The sequence below is a fragment of the Chlorocebus sabaeus genome, chromosome 20, assembly GCF_047675955.1.
Source record: "Chlorocebus sabaeus isolate Y175 chromosome 20, mChlSab1.0.hap1, whole genome shotgun sequence".
Classification (NCBI taxonomy): Eukaryota; Metazoa; Chordata; class Mammalia; order Primates; family Cercopithecidae; genus Chlorocebus; species Chlorocebus sabaeus.
Window position 1 is genome coordinate 48,010,717 of NC_132923.1, and position 15,389 is coordinate 48,026,105.

At 39.7% G+C, this 15,389-nt stretch overlaps 1 protein-coding gene across 2 annotated transcripts in view; it reads left to right on the forward strand.

The window, feature by feature from the left end:
* Positions 1-500: 500 nt before the first annotated feature.
* The window catches only part of GTF2B (general transcription factor IIB), a 38,704-nt gene continuing 23,815 nt past the window's right edge, over positions 501-15,389 (forward strand). Inside the window, exons 1-3 of one of the 2 annotated variants that reach the window (XM_038002601.2) lie at positions 556-623; positions 4,462-4,577; positions 4,689-4,795. In XM_038002601.2, the coding sequence (XP_037858529.1) occupies positions 4,765-4,795 (31 nt within the window). In that variant the 5' untranslated portion in view covers positions 556-623; positions 4,462-4,577; positions 4,689-4,764. Of the gene's footprint in view, positions 624-4,461; positions 4,578-4,688; positions 4,796-15,389 lie in introns of both variants that reach the window. The other variant, XM_007978050.3, reaches the window with a different exon arrangement.

Below are 15,389 nucleotides of genomic sequence, written 5' to 3' on the forward strand. Positions count from 1 at the left end.
ACCCTGTATCAAAACGACGTGCCTAAGAAGATAACATGCTAGTTGATGACAGAGCCTGAAGAGACACCTGTTCTGGATGACCTAAGTGAATTTCTCTTTTTATTTTGAATTCCTTAGAAAGAATCACCCTTGGGGCACGTAAGAACCGGCACAAATGGGAGTGCCTGAAGCCGGGTGGGGTACTGGGGCCGGGGGGTGGCGGTGAGAAGGTGAGAGGAAGGGGTGGTTAGACTTTTAGGGATGCAGGCTTTGGCACCACTACGAAGCCAGGGTTTTCTTCGTGTTTTAACTCTGTCAGATTGAGAGTAGCTCTGTTGTAGCCCCTTTGCAGGGTTCCCATGAGACTCTTCCTAGGCAGTTAGGTTGACTCGCTTAGCAACATAGCAAATTACAGAAACGGAGTAAGAACGTAAGAAATCTCAAAGCGCGTGGCGTATGGGATCTCACTGTTCTTGGCCCTTCTCTCGACCCGTAGCCCCGCTCTGTTACGACTGCGTGGGTGAGTCGTCTATAAAAACTCATCTCTGCGCGTCTCTTCGCCACACTCGCTTCCTGTTTTCGGCGGATCTGTTGTGGCTTGTTGCGGGCACCGCAGTGGCCCTGAAGATGGCGTCTACCAGCCGGTTAGTATGTCCGGCCGAGCCCGGCGAGCTGAGGGGCGGGCGCGAGCGCCGCGGGCTTTCAGGCGGCCTCCGGGCAGCCTAGTCGGACTAAGCACCTAGGGGTGTGGGAGAGAAGCGGCGGGACTGGCCGACCGGCCGGGACAAAGGCACTTCCAGACGGCAGAACTGTCAGGGTGTCGGAGGGGTTACCCAGCTGTTGACGTTATTGCTTCGGAGTCTTATGTCGTCTTCTCATGTAGACATCACCCTTTGTGGGTCCTGGTGGGCTTCTGTGACCCCAGCCCTTGTCCTCGTCTTTTCCGAATATTTCAACCTCCTTTTATTTTCTTCTCCTTCTACCTCCGCCCCTCCCCCAGCTTGTTGTTTTCGTCTATGGCCCAAACAACCCGAGGGTCCGTAATTTCTCCTTTTTCAAAGGAACGAGAAATAGTTGGTTCCTGGTCCCTATCGATCTGACAGCTAGGAAGTTGGGAACGTCAGCATTGGTAAGCCAGATGGAACCAGGTTACCATCACAGCGGGCCTCGAAAGTGGAAGTTAGAGCCATCGGAAGAGTTGATTAGTTCCATGCTAAAGGATTTGTTTACAAATATCGTTGCCTATGTCCTTCTGAAGAAAATCTTGCATAAGAAATTTAGTTATGTGTGCTGGGAAGTTGCTCTTCAGTATATATTTAAAAATGCAATGTACTCATATCTACAGGAAATGCATGCAGTACCCTCAGAGACAGCCTTTAATTTTGTGACCTGAAAAATGCTTGCAGACCCTAATTATATCTCTCATTACCACTATGAGGTAGATATTAGTATTTTTGCGTAAGTGTAAACTGAGTCATGCCAATGTTGACTTTTCCAAGGATAGTGTTAGAGTGTAGAGTCTAAGATAACCTGTTTCTTGTTATCCACACCTGGCCTTTGGTTAACTAATGCTGTGTTAAAAGTATCAAATTAATTCTACAGGTTCTGGAACTCTGGCACCATTTTTCTGACCCTATCAGCTGTGGAATTGGTTAATTTCACAGTGAAAGCCATTTTTACAAAATAGCCTTTAATGGTAACTGCCAAGACTTACATTTTATGGTTAGAAGAAAAGAATTTGGGGTGGGAGGTGCTTTAGCTAATGTACTGTTTGAGCAGCACTCCTAAAGCCAGTGACACGCTTGTTTACTGATTCTGATTCTTGGATTGGATGCTCAGTCATTCTATCTGGGTGGTGGTCTGTCAGGTGAGGCCTCCTTGTAGGTAAATGGAAAACTTCGGCTCCCCAAATCACTCAAATACGACTTAAATTCTGTCATGGCTTTTTAAGTCTGAATTTTTTTCTAGATATGTGCAATTTATGTATCATGGCAGTTATTGCTCAAGTTTTTCTATCAGTGACAAAGTTAAATGTAGAATTTTTTATTTTTTGGAACAGGCCTGGGCTGAAGTGCAAGTGGCACAATCATGGCTCACTGCAGCCATGACCTCCCCAGTTCAAGTGATCCTCCCACCTCAGCCTCCTGAGTAGCTGGGACCATAGGTGCACACTGATTTTTTTAGTGTGCCTGGCTAATTTTTTTATTTTTTAATTTTATTACTTTTTATTTTTGTAGAGACAAGGCCTAGTTACATTGCCCAGGCTGGGCCCGAACTCCTGGGCCCAAACAGTCCTCCGACTTTGGCCTGCCAAAGTGCTGTGGTAACAGGCATGAGCCACTATGCCCAGCCTAAATGTATTATTTCTATCTTTTGCATGTTTTTCCCTCAGGAAGATGTATTGTTACTAGGCCGTGAAACTGGCTGGTGACCTCACAGAAGAATACAAATATTTTGAGTTCAAATGTAAGCTTCGCCACTTACTAGTTCCATGACTTCAGGCAAATCATTCTGTGAGCATAATCTTTTAAAATGGGAAATAGGCCTTTCTTGCAGGATTGCTGTGGAGATTGACAATAATAAATGTGTAACACCAGCAATACAGTGCATACCCAATAAATGATAGTTCTAAAATGGGGTTTGGGATTATCTGGTACTTTAGATGTTTTAATGTCAGTGGTGGTTGTTTCCCTATTCCTCCCCATTGTTTCTCTCTGTTACCACCTGCGCCACCCCATTTGTATGGTTCCTCTTTTGTATTGTGGGTAATTTGGTTAAAAGTTTACTAATTTAGCATACTTTTATTTTGATAGGTAACACATACAAATGGTCCAAAAGCAAAATTGCAATAGACTAAAACCATGAAAAGTAGTCTCTCAAGTCTCCCCAGATCAGCCATAGTTACTAGTCTTTTGGTGTTTTCCTCGTGCTTATGATTTAACAAATGTATACAAATAGTTCTAACCTCTCTTCTCCCCAAAAGTGACCTAATTTAAACTCCATTCACTACCTTGCTTTTACCTTTTTTTAATGACGTTAGCACGCAGATTTTAAAAGTGGGCAGCTCAGTCACAAAGTGAGCACATACATAGCTACTACCCAGGTAAGGAAATCAGATACCACTAGCACTAGCTAAGACACTAGCAAAGTCTGTGTCCTCAGTCATTCCCCCTCCCTTGAGAAAACCACATCCTGATTTCTAACACCATCAATTTGTTTTGCCTGCTTTGAAGTTGGCATAAATGGCATATGTATTCTGCTGTCTAGCTTCTGTCAGTATTTTGAGGCTCATCCATGTTACAGTGTATGGCTAGTTCATACTTTTCAGCTTTGTATAGATTTTCTACTTTACTCCTCACTCTTCATATCTTTCAGATGTTTCTGTATCATTACATGAACTAGAGTTTTCTGTCTACTTTTTAATAGTGCAGAGTGTTAGTTCTTAGTACTGTGTTTAACATGGCCTCCTCTTTTACTAATTTGTAATTAGTGTTACTCTGCTAACATTTTCCTTTATTTCAACATAGTTTTTCGTAATTGATAACAACTGTTTAATTTTATTTGTCATAATTTATTAAAATACTTTCCTTAGAGGAATTTATGGAGTAATCACAAATATGAAGTAATACTTACCCCTGCGTTTTCCCAATGAGAAGATTCAAGACATGTTCTGGTTAAGCTGACTAGATAAATTTGGAGGGGAATAGGGATTATTTTATCAGTTTTCCTGTAGATATCATCATCTAAGTTGAGAGTTAACCTTCTGAATTGTATTTGCTAACATGATAAACTTTACCCCAAACCACAAATAACTATTTACATACTATAAGAACAGTTGATTTTTGTCTTTTATGTGCATCTGATGTCCATAACCTGACCATTTATTGTATTATTTCAAACGATTTTTAAAAGTGCCTTATTTGCAGTGCTACCAAGCATTTATGATTGGGAGGTCATACCCCCTGAAATAATGATCAAATATTTGTTGCTTTTACAGCTGATTCTGTCAGATCATTTATGATTAATGTGTAAAAAAAAGATGGACGTGTCTTCTGCAAACTGCTTTGTTGTTCAAAATAAGATAAATTGAGCTAATTATTAATATCACAGATAAATTTACAAGTAGCTTTTGAAACAATTCCTTGAATGATAAAAAATTCAGTAACTCAATTCTGGACTAAAGGAAATCATCAAGTCTTAAGTTCAGCAGAGCAACTTCTACCATCCCTCATTTCTATACTTACTGGGTTCAGTGTACTATTTAAATCTGTTACTAAAGTAGTTAACAAGTAGAAAAATACAGAGAGAAATTGTTCTCTGACTAGACAAATAAGTGGCAAAGAGCACAAACTGGATGGTAATGTAAATGCTGCAGGTTATTATGGTAGCTAGTCATTACAACACTAATCAGCATTTAAAAAAATCTTGGTGGACTACATATTAAGAGAAGAAACTAATTATTTTCTATTTATGTTTTGAAAGCCTTCCACAGTAAAATAAGAATTCCAGTGGAAACTACTTGCCAGTTACTAGCTAGAATTTAAAGTAACCTAACTGGGATGTTTACCTTGAAAATCTAGCTCACACGTGTTATAATCGTATGTATTGAAGAATGTTCACAATCTTTGTCTTCCCCATCCCCCGTCCCAGGAGATTACTGTGATACATGTTGGTTGGGAAGATGTAAAAATACAACTTTTTTCTTTTAGTTTGGATGCTCTTCCAAGAGTCACATGTCCAAACCATCCAGATGCAATTTTAGTGGAGGACTACAGAGCCGGTGATATGATCTGTCCTGAATGTGGCTTGGTTGTAGGTGAGTTGTTATTATGGTTTTAATTTAAATTACTGTTTAGGAGGCCAAGCACCGCGGCTCATGCCTGTAATTCCAGCACTTTGGGAGGCCGAGGCGGGAGGATCACCTGAGGTCAGGAGTTTGAGACCAGCCTGACCAACATGGAGAAACCACATCTCTACTGAAAATACAAAAACTAGCTAGGCATGGTGGTGGGTGCCTGTAATCCCAACTACTTGGGAGGCTGAGGCAAGAGAATGGCTTGAACCCGGGAGGCGGAGGTTGCAGTGAGCCAAGATCGCATTGCACTCCAGCTGGGGCAACAGAGCGAGACTCCATCTCAAAAAAAACAAAAAACAAAAAACTTGTTTAGAGTTCTTCACTTTTGCATAGTTTCCAAACTGTCATTTAATGAACACATTTTGACTTTCTTCCCCAACAAATAATTTGTTTGTTGCCAAAAAAAAAAAAAAATTAGGAAACAGAAACGAGTAAAGTTATTTAGAAACATATTTTATTGTATATCCAAATTTATGTTTTTATAATGTCGGGTGGGAGCTAATCCAGAAGAAATGAAAAGGCCACAGTAATTTCCTAAGTTGTTCGTCTGAAATACTTGGTGGAGGACTGGGGAGATGGGCTGACACTCATGCATATTAAATAATCAAACTTTTGTGACTTTTTATATGTTGAGAAGTAGATAAACATGATTTTTGAGTCTCACCGAAAGCCTTTTAGTCCAAAAAAAAAAAGATTTATTATAACTTTTATATGGAATCATTTATTGATGAATGTCTAGTATAAAATTACTGTCAAAAATACCACCTAAAATTTCACCTTGTTCCTACTTGTGCACTAATCTAGATATGCAGCAGAACTTTAGACTGTAGATAGTCTGCTCAAAAACTATTCTTGTGGTGGAGTTGCAGCATCTGAGAATCGGGGTAATATTTAGCAGTTTGAATTACTTAAGAATGAAAACTCTAGAAGGATTGTGGGCAGTATAACAGAAGCATTAGTAGTGGCATACTGTGGAATTGTCTTACTTGGTCAAAGAAGGCTGCTTGCCTCAGACCTACAGTGGGAGTTTTAAAGTATAGAGTTGCTAATAGGGATTGAGAATCATTTGTTACTGTATGCTGCTGAGTAAGGAATAGCCAATATATTTACTATATACTAGGTACTATTCTAAATGATTTACATATTCACTCAGTTTATCCTCACAACAAACTTGTGAGGTGAGTACTAACATTATCTTCACTTTACAGATGAGGAAACTGATGTTTAGGTAGTCTAGAAGATTGACTCCATTGTCTGCATGGGAGGCAGATTTCTATCTTGTATTGCCTTTCATAATAATAAAATTTTAATCTGGGGTCATCAAAGTACAACCCATCACCTGTCTTTATATGGCCTATTTGCTAATATGGCTTTTACATTTTTAAATGGTTGAAAAAAATCATTATTTTGGGACATGTGAAAATACAAATTTCAGTATCTATAAAGTTTTTCTTCGTTTGTTTTTTGAGATGGAGTTTTGTTCTTGTTGCCCAGGCTGGAGTGCAATGGCGCAATCTTGGTTCACTACAACCTCTGCCTCCCGGGTTCAAGTGGTTCTCCTGCCTCAGCCTCCCAGGTAGCTGGGATTACAGGCATGTGCCACCGTGCCCAGCAAATTTTGTATTTTTTTTTTTAGTAGAGACAGGGGTTCTCCATGTTGGTCAGGCTGGTCTTGAACTTCTGACTTCAGGTGATCCGATCACCTCGGCTTCCCAAAGTGCTGGGGTTACAGGCGTGAGCCATTTCACCTGGCCAAAGTTTTTTTTTTTGATATGGTGTTTCGCTGTTGTTGCCCTCTTGTTGCCCAGGCTGGAGTGCAGTGGTGCAATCTCAGCTTACCGCAGCCTCTGCCTTCCAAGTTCAAGTGATTCTCCTGCCTCAGCCTCCTGAATAGCTGGGATTACAGGCGCCCACTACTATACCCGGCTGACTTTTTGTATTTTTAGCAGAGACGGTTTCAGCATGTTGGCCAGGCTAGTCTTGAACTCCTGACCTCAGGTGATCCACCGGCCTCGGCCTTCCAAAGTGCAGGGATTACAGGTGTAAGCCACCATGCCTGGCCTGTTACCTATAAAGTTTTATTGGAATATAGCAACACTCAGTTGTTTACATAGTGTATATGGCTCTTTTCATATTACAACAGCAGAGCTTAGTAGCTGCAACAGAAACCATATGTGCAGCTCTCATCACTTGTTCTGCTGCTCAGCATACTGATTGCAGTGATGCAGTTATAACTCAGCAACATGTTGATCGCCACATATGTTGCCATACTGCACTGTTTTATTTATTTATTTTTATTACCATTACATATCCATCACACCAGAAAAAGAAAAATTAACTTTGAATGTCATGCTTTTAAGGCCTGGTGGAGTGTGGATTATTTTGCTTCTGAATTAGATGGCAAAACAGTTGTGTTTATTACACAATGATACTATAGCTGTGTTAAAAGAATACAGTAAGCGTGGACATTACCATACTGAGCACTCATTAGAATATTTCTAACTCAGGAAAACAGTGGTCAGAAGATAATGTAAAATAGAATATCTTAACATAATTTTTTCACAAAAATAAAAGAATGAAACTGCGGCTGCAACTGAAGTTTCTAAGTGGCTTATTTCTTGGCCGAGCAAAGAAAGTCATTTACCAATGATAATTAATTCATATTTGATTTCAAGAGCTGAATATATGTGTCCAGAGAAAATAAATTTATTTAAGACTGTTAGCATCTCACCAAGAACAGTTGCTTGAAGAGTTGAGGACAGTGGAGCAACATCAGTAGTCAGTTAAAAGTCAAGGCAAATTATCTCAGGTATTTTTCTTTGGCTCTTGATGACTAGATTGATGTTATTGGTACTTTTCAGTTGTTTATTCAAGAAATCAGTGCTGGGCCAGGCGCAGTAGATTACATCTGTAATCCCAACACTTTCGGAGGCTCAGGGGGCTGGATCATGAGGTCAGGAGTTCAAAACCAGCCTGGCCAAGGTGGTGAAACTCTGTCTCTACTAAAAATACAAAAATTAGCCTGGCATGGTGGTGGGCGTCTGTAATCCCAGCTACTGGGGAGGCTAAGGCAGAGAATTACTTGAACCCGGGAGGCGGACTTTGCATTGAGCCGATATTGTACCACTGCACTCCAGCCTGGGTGATAGAGTGAGTCTCTGTCTTTAAAAAAAAAAAAAAGTCAGTGCTGAGCTTGTCAGAAGAACTAGCTCCAATGGGTTGTCTACGTGGAGCAGCTATAGGAGAAAATAGCTTCAAAGCAGTTGCGAAAGTGTTAATTCAGTATAACCTGAAGTGGACTCTGCTAAAATTTATTATAACTGATAAGGGTAAAAATATATGTGGAGCAGAAGACTTAGTGGGACAGATTTGCCAAGATTGAAAATGTAAGGTGTTTAAACAGCCTGTTTATTATATTATTCATCAGCAGTACTTTGTTGGAGAAGACTTTAATCTGCCTGGTGTTACTGAACCAGTAATTGTGAACAATGAACTTCATTCACTCTTGTGGACGTAACTATCAATATCAGTTCTGTGACTTTTTTTTTTTTTGAGACAGATTCTCACTCTTTTTCAGGCTGGAGTGCAGTGGTGCGATCATGACTCACTTCAGCCTCAACTCCTGGGCTCAAGCAGGACCTTGGCTAATTTTTTTGGGTTTTTTTTGGTAGAGATAGGGTCTCACAGTGTTGCCCAGGCTCGTCTTGAACCCTGGCCTCAAGTGATCCTCTTGTCTTGGCCTCCCAAAGTGCTGGGATTATAGGTGTGAGCTATCATGCTCGGCCAGTTTTGTGACATTTTTTGTTAGAAATAAAAGCTGAATATTTCTAACAAAATATTGTTAGGGTGACTTGTCTTAATGACACATTAATTTGGTGATTTAGCAGTAGTAAAGTTTTGTTGTGATTTTTCTGAACTCAGGGGCCAAGAGTAAGATTTTTCTGAATCAGTACTGCCTTCAGCTACTGCTATTGGACACTGGATGGTTTTGAAAATTAGCTTTTGCTACAAACTTGCTAATACTTCTTAATGAATTCATCATAGAGTTACAAGGCAAAATACTGCTTTTCTGTGAAACATAAACTGCGGTAAAGTCAATTTCACAAGTTAACATTTCAATCATAAGTAATGTCAAATTGCTTTTATATACTTTATATACTTCCAGTGCTGTCAGAAGTTAAAATAGGATATTCATTACCACATAGATTTGCAGCAGATATATTTTCCAGGCTTAAGCTATATTTTCAGCAGTGTTTTTCAGACCTGAATGCAAATGCAAAGGAAATTTTCATATTTCAAAATTTGTTTTCATTGCACAGTTAAGGGGGTTCCATCTAACCTTCAAATGGTAGTGACTAATCTGCAGGGTAACAGTATGTAGGCCATTATCAGGAGAAGAATGTGATACAATTCTATAAATGCCTTCCAAGCAGTAAATATGCTCAATTAAAATCATACGCTTGTGGATTAATATTGGTATTTGGCAGTACTTATCTATGTGAAAAGAAAGTGAAATATATAAAATCTTGTCAGTACAACATCATTGACACATGAACATTTGTCATTCATTTTGATCATAGAGAACATTAACTTTGAACTCCAGTTAAGTGAAATGTTATCCCCAAAAAAGAGAATTTTATTCTTCTCATTAGTAGACATGTGTTACAGTAAATTACCTAATTATTATATTTTAAATTTCAACAATAAAAAATAGTGGATTTTTTTCTTATTTTATATAAATACCTACTTAATATCCTTAATTTTGCCTCTTGACCCACAAAGCCTAAAATATTTACTGTGTCACTCTTTACAGAAAATGTTTGCTTAACCCTTCAGTTAAATGAGAGCCTTCCAGTTCTTCCACAGTGTTAAGATCAGACTGATAATGTGTACGAGTGAGACAGACAAAACTGAAGATAATTTCAGCTTCTTAGCTCTCCTAACCTCTGTAGCTTTTTTTTGTTTTTTTTTGGAGTGAGAGTCTTCCTCCATCCCCCAGGCTGGAGTGCAGTGGCAAGATGTCTGCTCACTGCAGCTTCTGCCTCCGGGGTTCAGGCGATTCTTGTGCTTCAGCCTACTGAGTACCTGGGATTACAGGCGTGCACCACCACACCCATGTGTATTTTTAGTAGAGACAGAGTTTCACCATGTTGTCCAGGCTAGTTTTAAACTCCTGGCCTCAAGTGATTCAGCTGCCTCAACCTCCCAACATTGTGTGTTTACAGGCGTGCGCTATGGCGCCTGGCCCATTTTTAAATAACGTAAAAGTATCCCATTATATTTTCAGCCTTCCCACCAGCCTCACTTCCGCTTTAACCAGAAAGACAGTTGAGATTAATCAGCCAGAAAAGGAAGATACAATTCACAGGACTTGTATGCTTTCTTGTGCTTGGAATTCCTAATTTTTGCTTGTACTTTTCTGCTATATCAAACCAAAGGAAGTTAATTTTGTTTTTGCTTTTATTGATTTATTCATATCAAACACCATGTTAAATCTTGAGGTCTGAAAAAAATATCCAATAAAACTTACTTTCTATGATATATGACAGTATTTCTTTTTGATACTGATTCTTCTGACATAAAATATAACCAACACTTATTTTAAAATATACGGTAGGCTCATTCATAGCTATTTGTGGTTAAATGTGTAATATATCGTGTAAGTGAAGAATCCATTCCATTACCAAACAAGGACAAGTGTAGAAGAGTCTAATAGCAAAGTTCTGTTTTGCTGAGACTATCATCAAGCAAATTAAGTTGGAAATACCTAAATTGAACATAACACTGCATTAGTATAAATTAATATGACATACATACCTATATATATTAATGTCATATATCAATAGTGAATTTAGATTGCATTAAAATCATGTGTCACTTGATGAGGATATGTTCTGAGAAATGCATTGTTAGATGATTTCATCATGTGAACATCATAGATAGTACTTAATAAAACCTAGATGGTATAGTCTGCAACACACCTAGGCTACATAGTATATAGCCTATTGCTTCTAAGCTACAAATCTGTACAGTGTTATCGTACTGAGTACTGTAGGCAGTTTTAACTGAGAGGTAAGTATGTATCTTTTTCTGTTTTTTAAATACATATCTAGTATTTATTGTTCTGACTTCTGGAGCTTTCGGCCAAACTCTTATTCTAGTATATGGTGTTTTTAACATCCGGTTCAATGCAGGCTTTGTGGGGCATGTCTGACCAATTGTACTTTCACTTACTAGTTCTTTTTTTTTTTTTTTTTTTTGAAGATAGCATCTTGCTCTGTCACCCAGGCTAGAGTGCAGTGGCATGAGCTCAGCTCACTGCAACTTCCATCTCTCAGGGTCAAGTGATTCTGATGCCTCAGCCACTCGAGTAGCTGGGATTAAGAGTGTGCACCACCACTCCCAGCTAATTTTTGTTGTTTTGGTAAAGACGGGGTTTCCCCATGTTGGCCAGGCTGGTCTCAAACTCCTAGCTTCAAAGAGATACCCCAGCCTCGGCCTCCCAAAGTACTGGGTTTACTACAGGTGCGAGTCACTGCGCCAGGCCCCACTTACTACATTTTTGTAGGTACTCAGGTACATTAACTTACCCAGTTTACCTATGAAAAGTAGGAGAAAGCTAGTATCCTTTCATCCCATTGTTCTGTGAGTTGTCAGGGTGCATACAGACCCTGCCATATATGTGAATGTGTTCAGCTCTGTCTTATATATCGAACATAGAAAAGGTACAATGAAAAGATGGTATTATAATCTTAAGGGACCACCATTGTGTATATAGTCCATTCTAAGCCAAAATGTTATGCAATATGTGACTGTATATGTAATTGAATTTTCATCAGCTCACTGGTTTAAAGGCATTTGCTCTTTATTGCCAGCTCAGTTCAGCCTTTGCCTCTTACACTAAGAAAATGGGGAAGAAATCAAGCTGGGCAAATATTCTATAGCCCACTAAGGGATAGCATTTGTGACTTTTTTCTTATTTAAAATACTGGTTTTCATGGGAATTTGAATCCAGACATCAAGTGTTTCCTAATAAATTATCTTGGCATACATGATTTGATTATGCTTGCCATAAAATTTTTTACATTGTCTGAAATGTTTTAGATTAAACTATATTAATTTAATAAACATTTTCTGAATTGTTTTTGGACAGTCCCTTTTTTCTTTTATTTTTATTTTTTATTTTTTTGAGATGGAGTCTCGCTCTGTTGCCCAGGCTGGTGTGCAGTGGCACAATCTCTGCTCACTGCAACCTCCACCTCCCGGGTTCAAGTGATTGTCCTGCTTCAGCCTCCAGAGTAGCGGGGATTTATAGGCACACGCCACCACGTCCGGCTGATATTTTTTATTTTTAGTAGAGACGGGTTTTCACCATGTTGGCCAGGCTGGTCTCGAACTCCTGACCTCAAGTCACCGCCCCCCCCAACCCCCCCGCCTCGACCTCCCAAAGTGCTGGGATTACAGGTGTGAGTCACTACACTCAGCTGGACAGTCCTATATTTAATTAATGTTTAATTTGTGCTTTAAAATTAGGACAGCCCATTGTCACTAATTCCTCTTTAATAGCAAACTGAAGAGTAGATACGGCCCAATTTTCATATTCAGAGCCGTATGTCACCCCCTCATCTGAGTTAGCAACTGAGAGAGCCCTTTACTATTACTTTTTTTTTTTTTTTTTTAAGACAGAGTCTCACTCTTGCCCAGGCTGGAATGCAGAGGCTCACTGCAGCCTCCACCTCCCAGGTTCAAGCAATTCTCATGCCTCAGCCTCCCGAGTAGCTGGGACTACAGGCACCTGCCACCACACCTGGCTAATTTTTTGTATTTTTAGTAGAGACAGGGGTTTCACCATGTCTGCTGAGTTTGTCTTGAACGCCTAACCTCTGGTGATCCGCCCACCTCGGCCTCCCAAAGTGCTGGGATTACAGGCGTGAGCCACCGTACCCGACCACTATCACCTTTTTTAATGAAATAATTCATAATACCAAAAGTATATTTATGTTATAAGTTTATATCTTATACCTTATACCTTTTTTCCTGCCTCTAATAACATTTGTCTCATTGTCTCTCAAACCGCCACCTCATTCTTCTTGAGGCTGACCCACCACCGATCTCAAAACAAGGGCAAGTGTTTTTGATTTTTCTTAAAGTAACGCAATACTTCAGGAACCAATTTTTGTTTCATTTACAGTTACATTACGAACTACCTCAAAACTTAGTGGCTTACAACAGCCATTTTATTTTGCTCATGATTTTATGAGTCAGTAATTTGGGAAGGACTTATCTGGGCAGTTGGCATTGGCTGGACCTGTAAGATCTGCTTCTTTGATAACTTCTTCACTTGCATTTCTGGTTCCTCTGTGCTACTTGACCTCCGCACATGAATCTGTCATCCTCCAGGGCTTCTCCGTAGTTGTCTCACAGTAGTCATATTTTATACTACATGGTAGTTGGCTTCTAAGAGAAGTACCTCAAGAGCAAGTGTTCTGAGAAAGTGGAAGCTAGACATGGGTGGTAGGTAAGGGTTATGCCTAGAACTGGCACAGGATCGTTTCAGTATTCTGTTCGTCATGGCCATGATAGGACTCACCTGAGTTGAAGGGCGTAGAGAAATAGGCTGTACCTAAACGTGATAGTGACAAGGTCACATTGCAGAACAACATGTGGATGGGAGATATTGTTGCCATCGCTGGAAAATACAAATTGTCACACATTTGCTGTCTTTTGATAATGTTTTTCCCCAGTATTTAAATAGCTGTATAGTGTTTAGTGTCCTTTAAAACTTGTTTCCAATTTTTGTAGCTGTAGTTAATGCTATTTTTAATGCTATTTAACATGTGATAGTTGTTTAATTGGTTCTCTTTTATTTGAATTACAAGATCTTTATTTGAAACATGAAGTGTTATGATTTGGTATTAGCTGCCCATTTCATCATTGATCCTTAAGATACTGTTAGTGACTCTAAAATGACCATTTTTTATTTTTTATTTTATTTTTGAGACCAGGTCTCACTCTGTTACCCAGGCTGGAGTGCACCGGAGTCCTCTCGACTCACTGCAACCTCCACCTCCCTGGTTGAAACAATCCTCTCACCTTATCCTGCTGAGTAGCTGGGACTATAGGCACACGGCACCACACCTGGCTAATTTTTGTATTTTTTGTAGAGACAAGGTTTAGCCATGTTGCCCATGCTGGTCTTGAACTTTTGGCCTTACACAGTCTACCTGCCTCAGCCTCCCAAAATGTCCACGCCCAACCTTGGGCCAATTCTTAAAGCAAAGTTTTGTTGTTCCTATGAAAACTGGTTTTTGTTTGTTTTGTTTTGTTTTGTTTTTGAGACCGAGTCTCGCTATGTCAGGCAAGAGGGCAGTGGCTTTATCTTGGCTCACTGCAACCTCTGTCTCCTGGGTTCCAGTGCTTCTCCTGCCTCAGCCTTCTGAGTAGTGGGATTACAGGTGACCACCACCACGCCTGACTAATTTTTGTATTTTTAGTAGAGATGGGGTTTCGCCATATTGGCCAGGCTGTTCTCAAACTCCTGACCTCAAATGATCCACCTGCCTCAGCTTCTCAGAGTACTGGGATTACAGGCATGAACCACTGTGTCCAGCTGAAGCTGTTTGTTCTAACAGCACTAGCACTTTTTTGTGGGGTTTTTCCCCCAGATGCCAATTGTACGATTATGTCGTTTTAAAAGTTGAACACTAGGTGGCAGTATTATATTTAGATAATCAGTTTGTTCATAAATTTGACCTTGTACATTTCCCATAAATTGATTTTTATAACCAGTAAAGTATTAGTAACCTGCCATAATTGCTATTAAAACATAAAATTGGTCTATCATGACTTATATAAGTTATTTCACAATGAGGAGTTGTTTGAAACTAGTAGTAGTATTTCTAGTTAAAGCCATTTTTTGGTGTACCATTTAAATCTAAATTATTTAGGGCCGGGCGTGGTGGCTCAAGCCTGTAATCCCAGCACTTTGGGAGGCCGAGACGGGCGGATCACGAGGTCAGGAGATCGAGACCATCCTGGCTAACACAGTGAAACCCCGTCTCTACTAAACAAATACCAAAAAAACTAGCCGGGTGTGGTGGCGGGCGCCTGTAGTCCCAGCTGCTCGGGAGGCTGAGGCAGGAAAATGGCATAAACCCGGGAGGTGGAGCTTGCAGTGAACGAAGATCTGGCCACTGCACTCCAGCCTGGGTGACAGAGTGAGACTCTGTCTCATAAAAAAAAAAAAAAAAAAAAATCTAAATTATTTGATTGTATGTAAAAACAATGTAACGAAGATACTGGAAAATAGTTTAAGTGTATTTGAAAGAGAAAAATGAGCCCATTTGACCTCTCCCTTCTAAACTCATTCTGCATATTGTTTATACCAGCGAATCTGAAATATGAATGTATAAATATGCATTAAGAGTCAGCTGGGGAATGTGCTTAAAATGATTCTAGATTCCATTTGCAGACATTCTAATGTAGGTCATACATTGGTAACATATTGAGGAACACAAATCTGTACTATTTACACTTTACCACATTCTTTTAGATT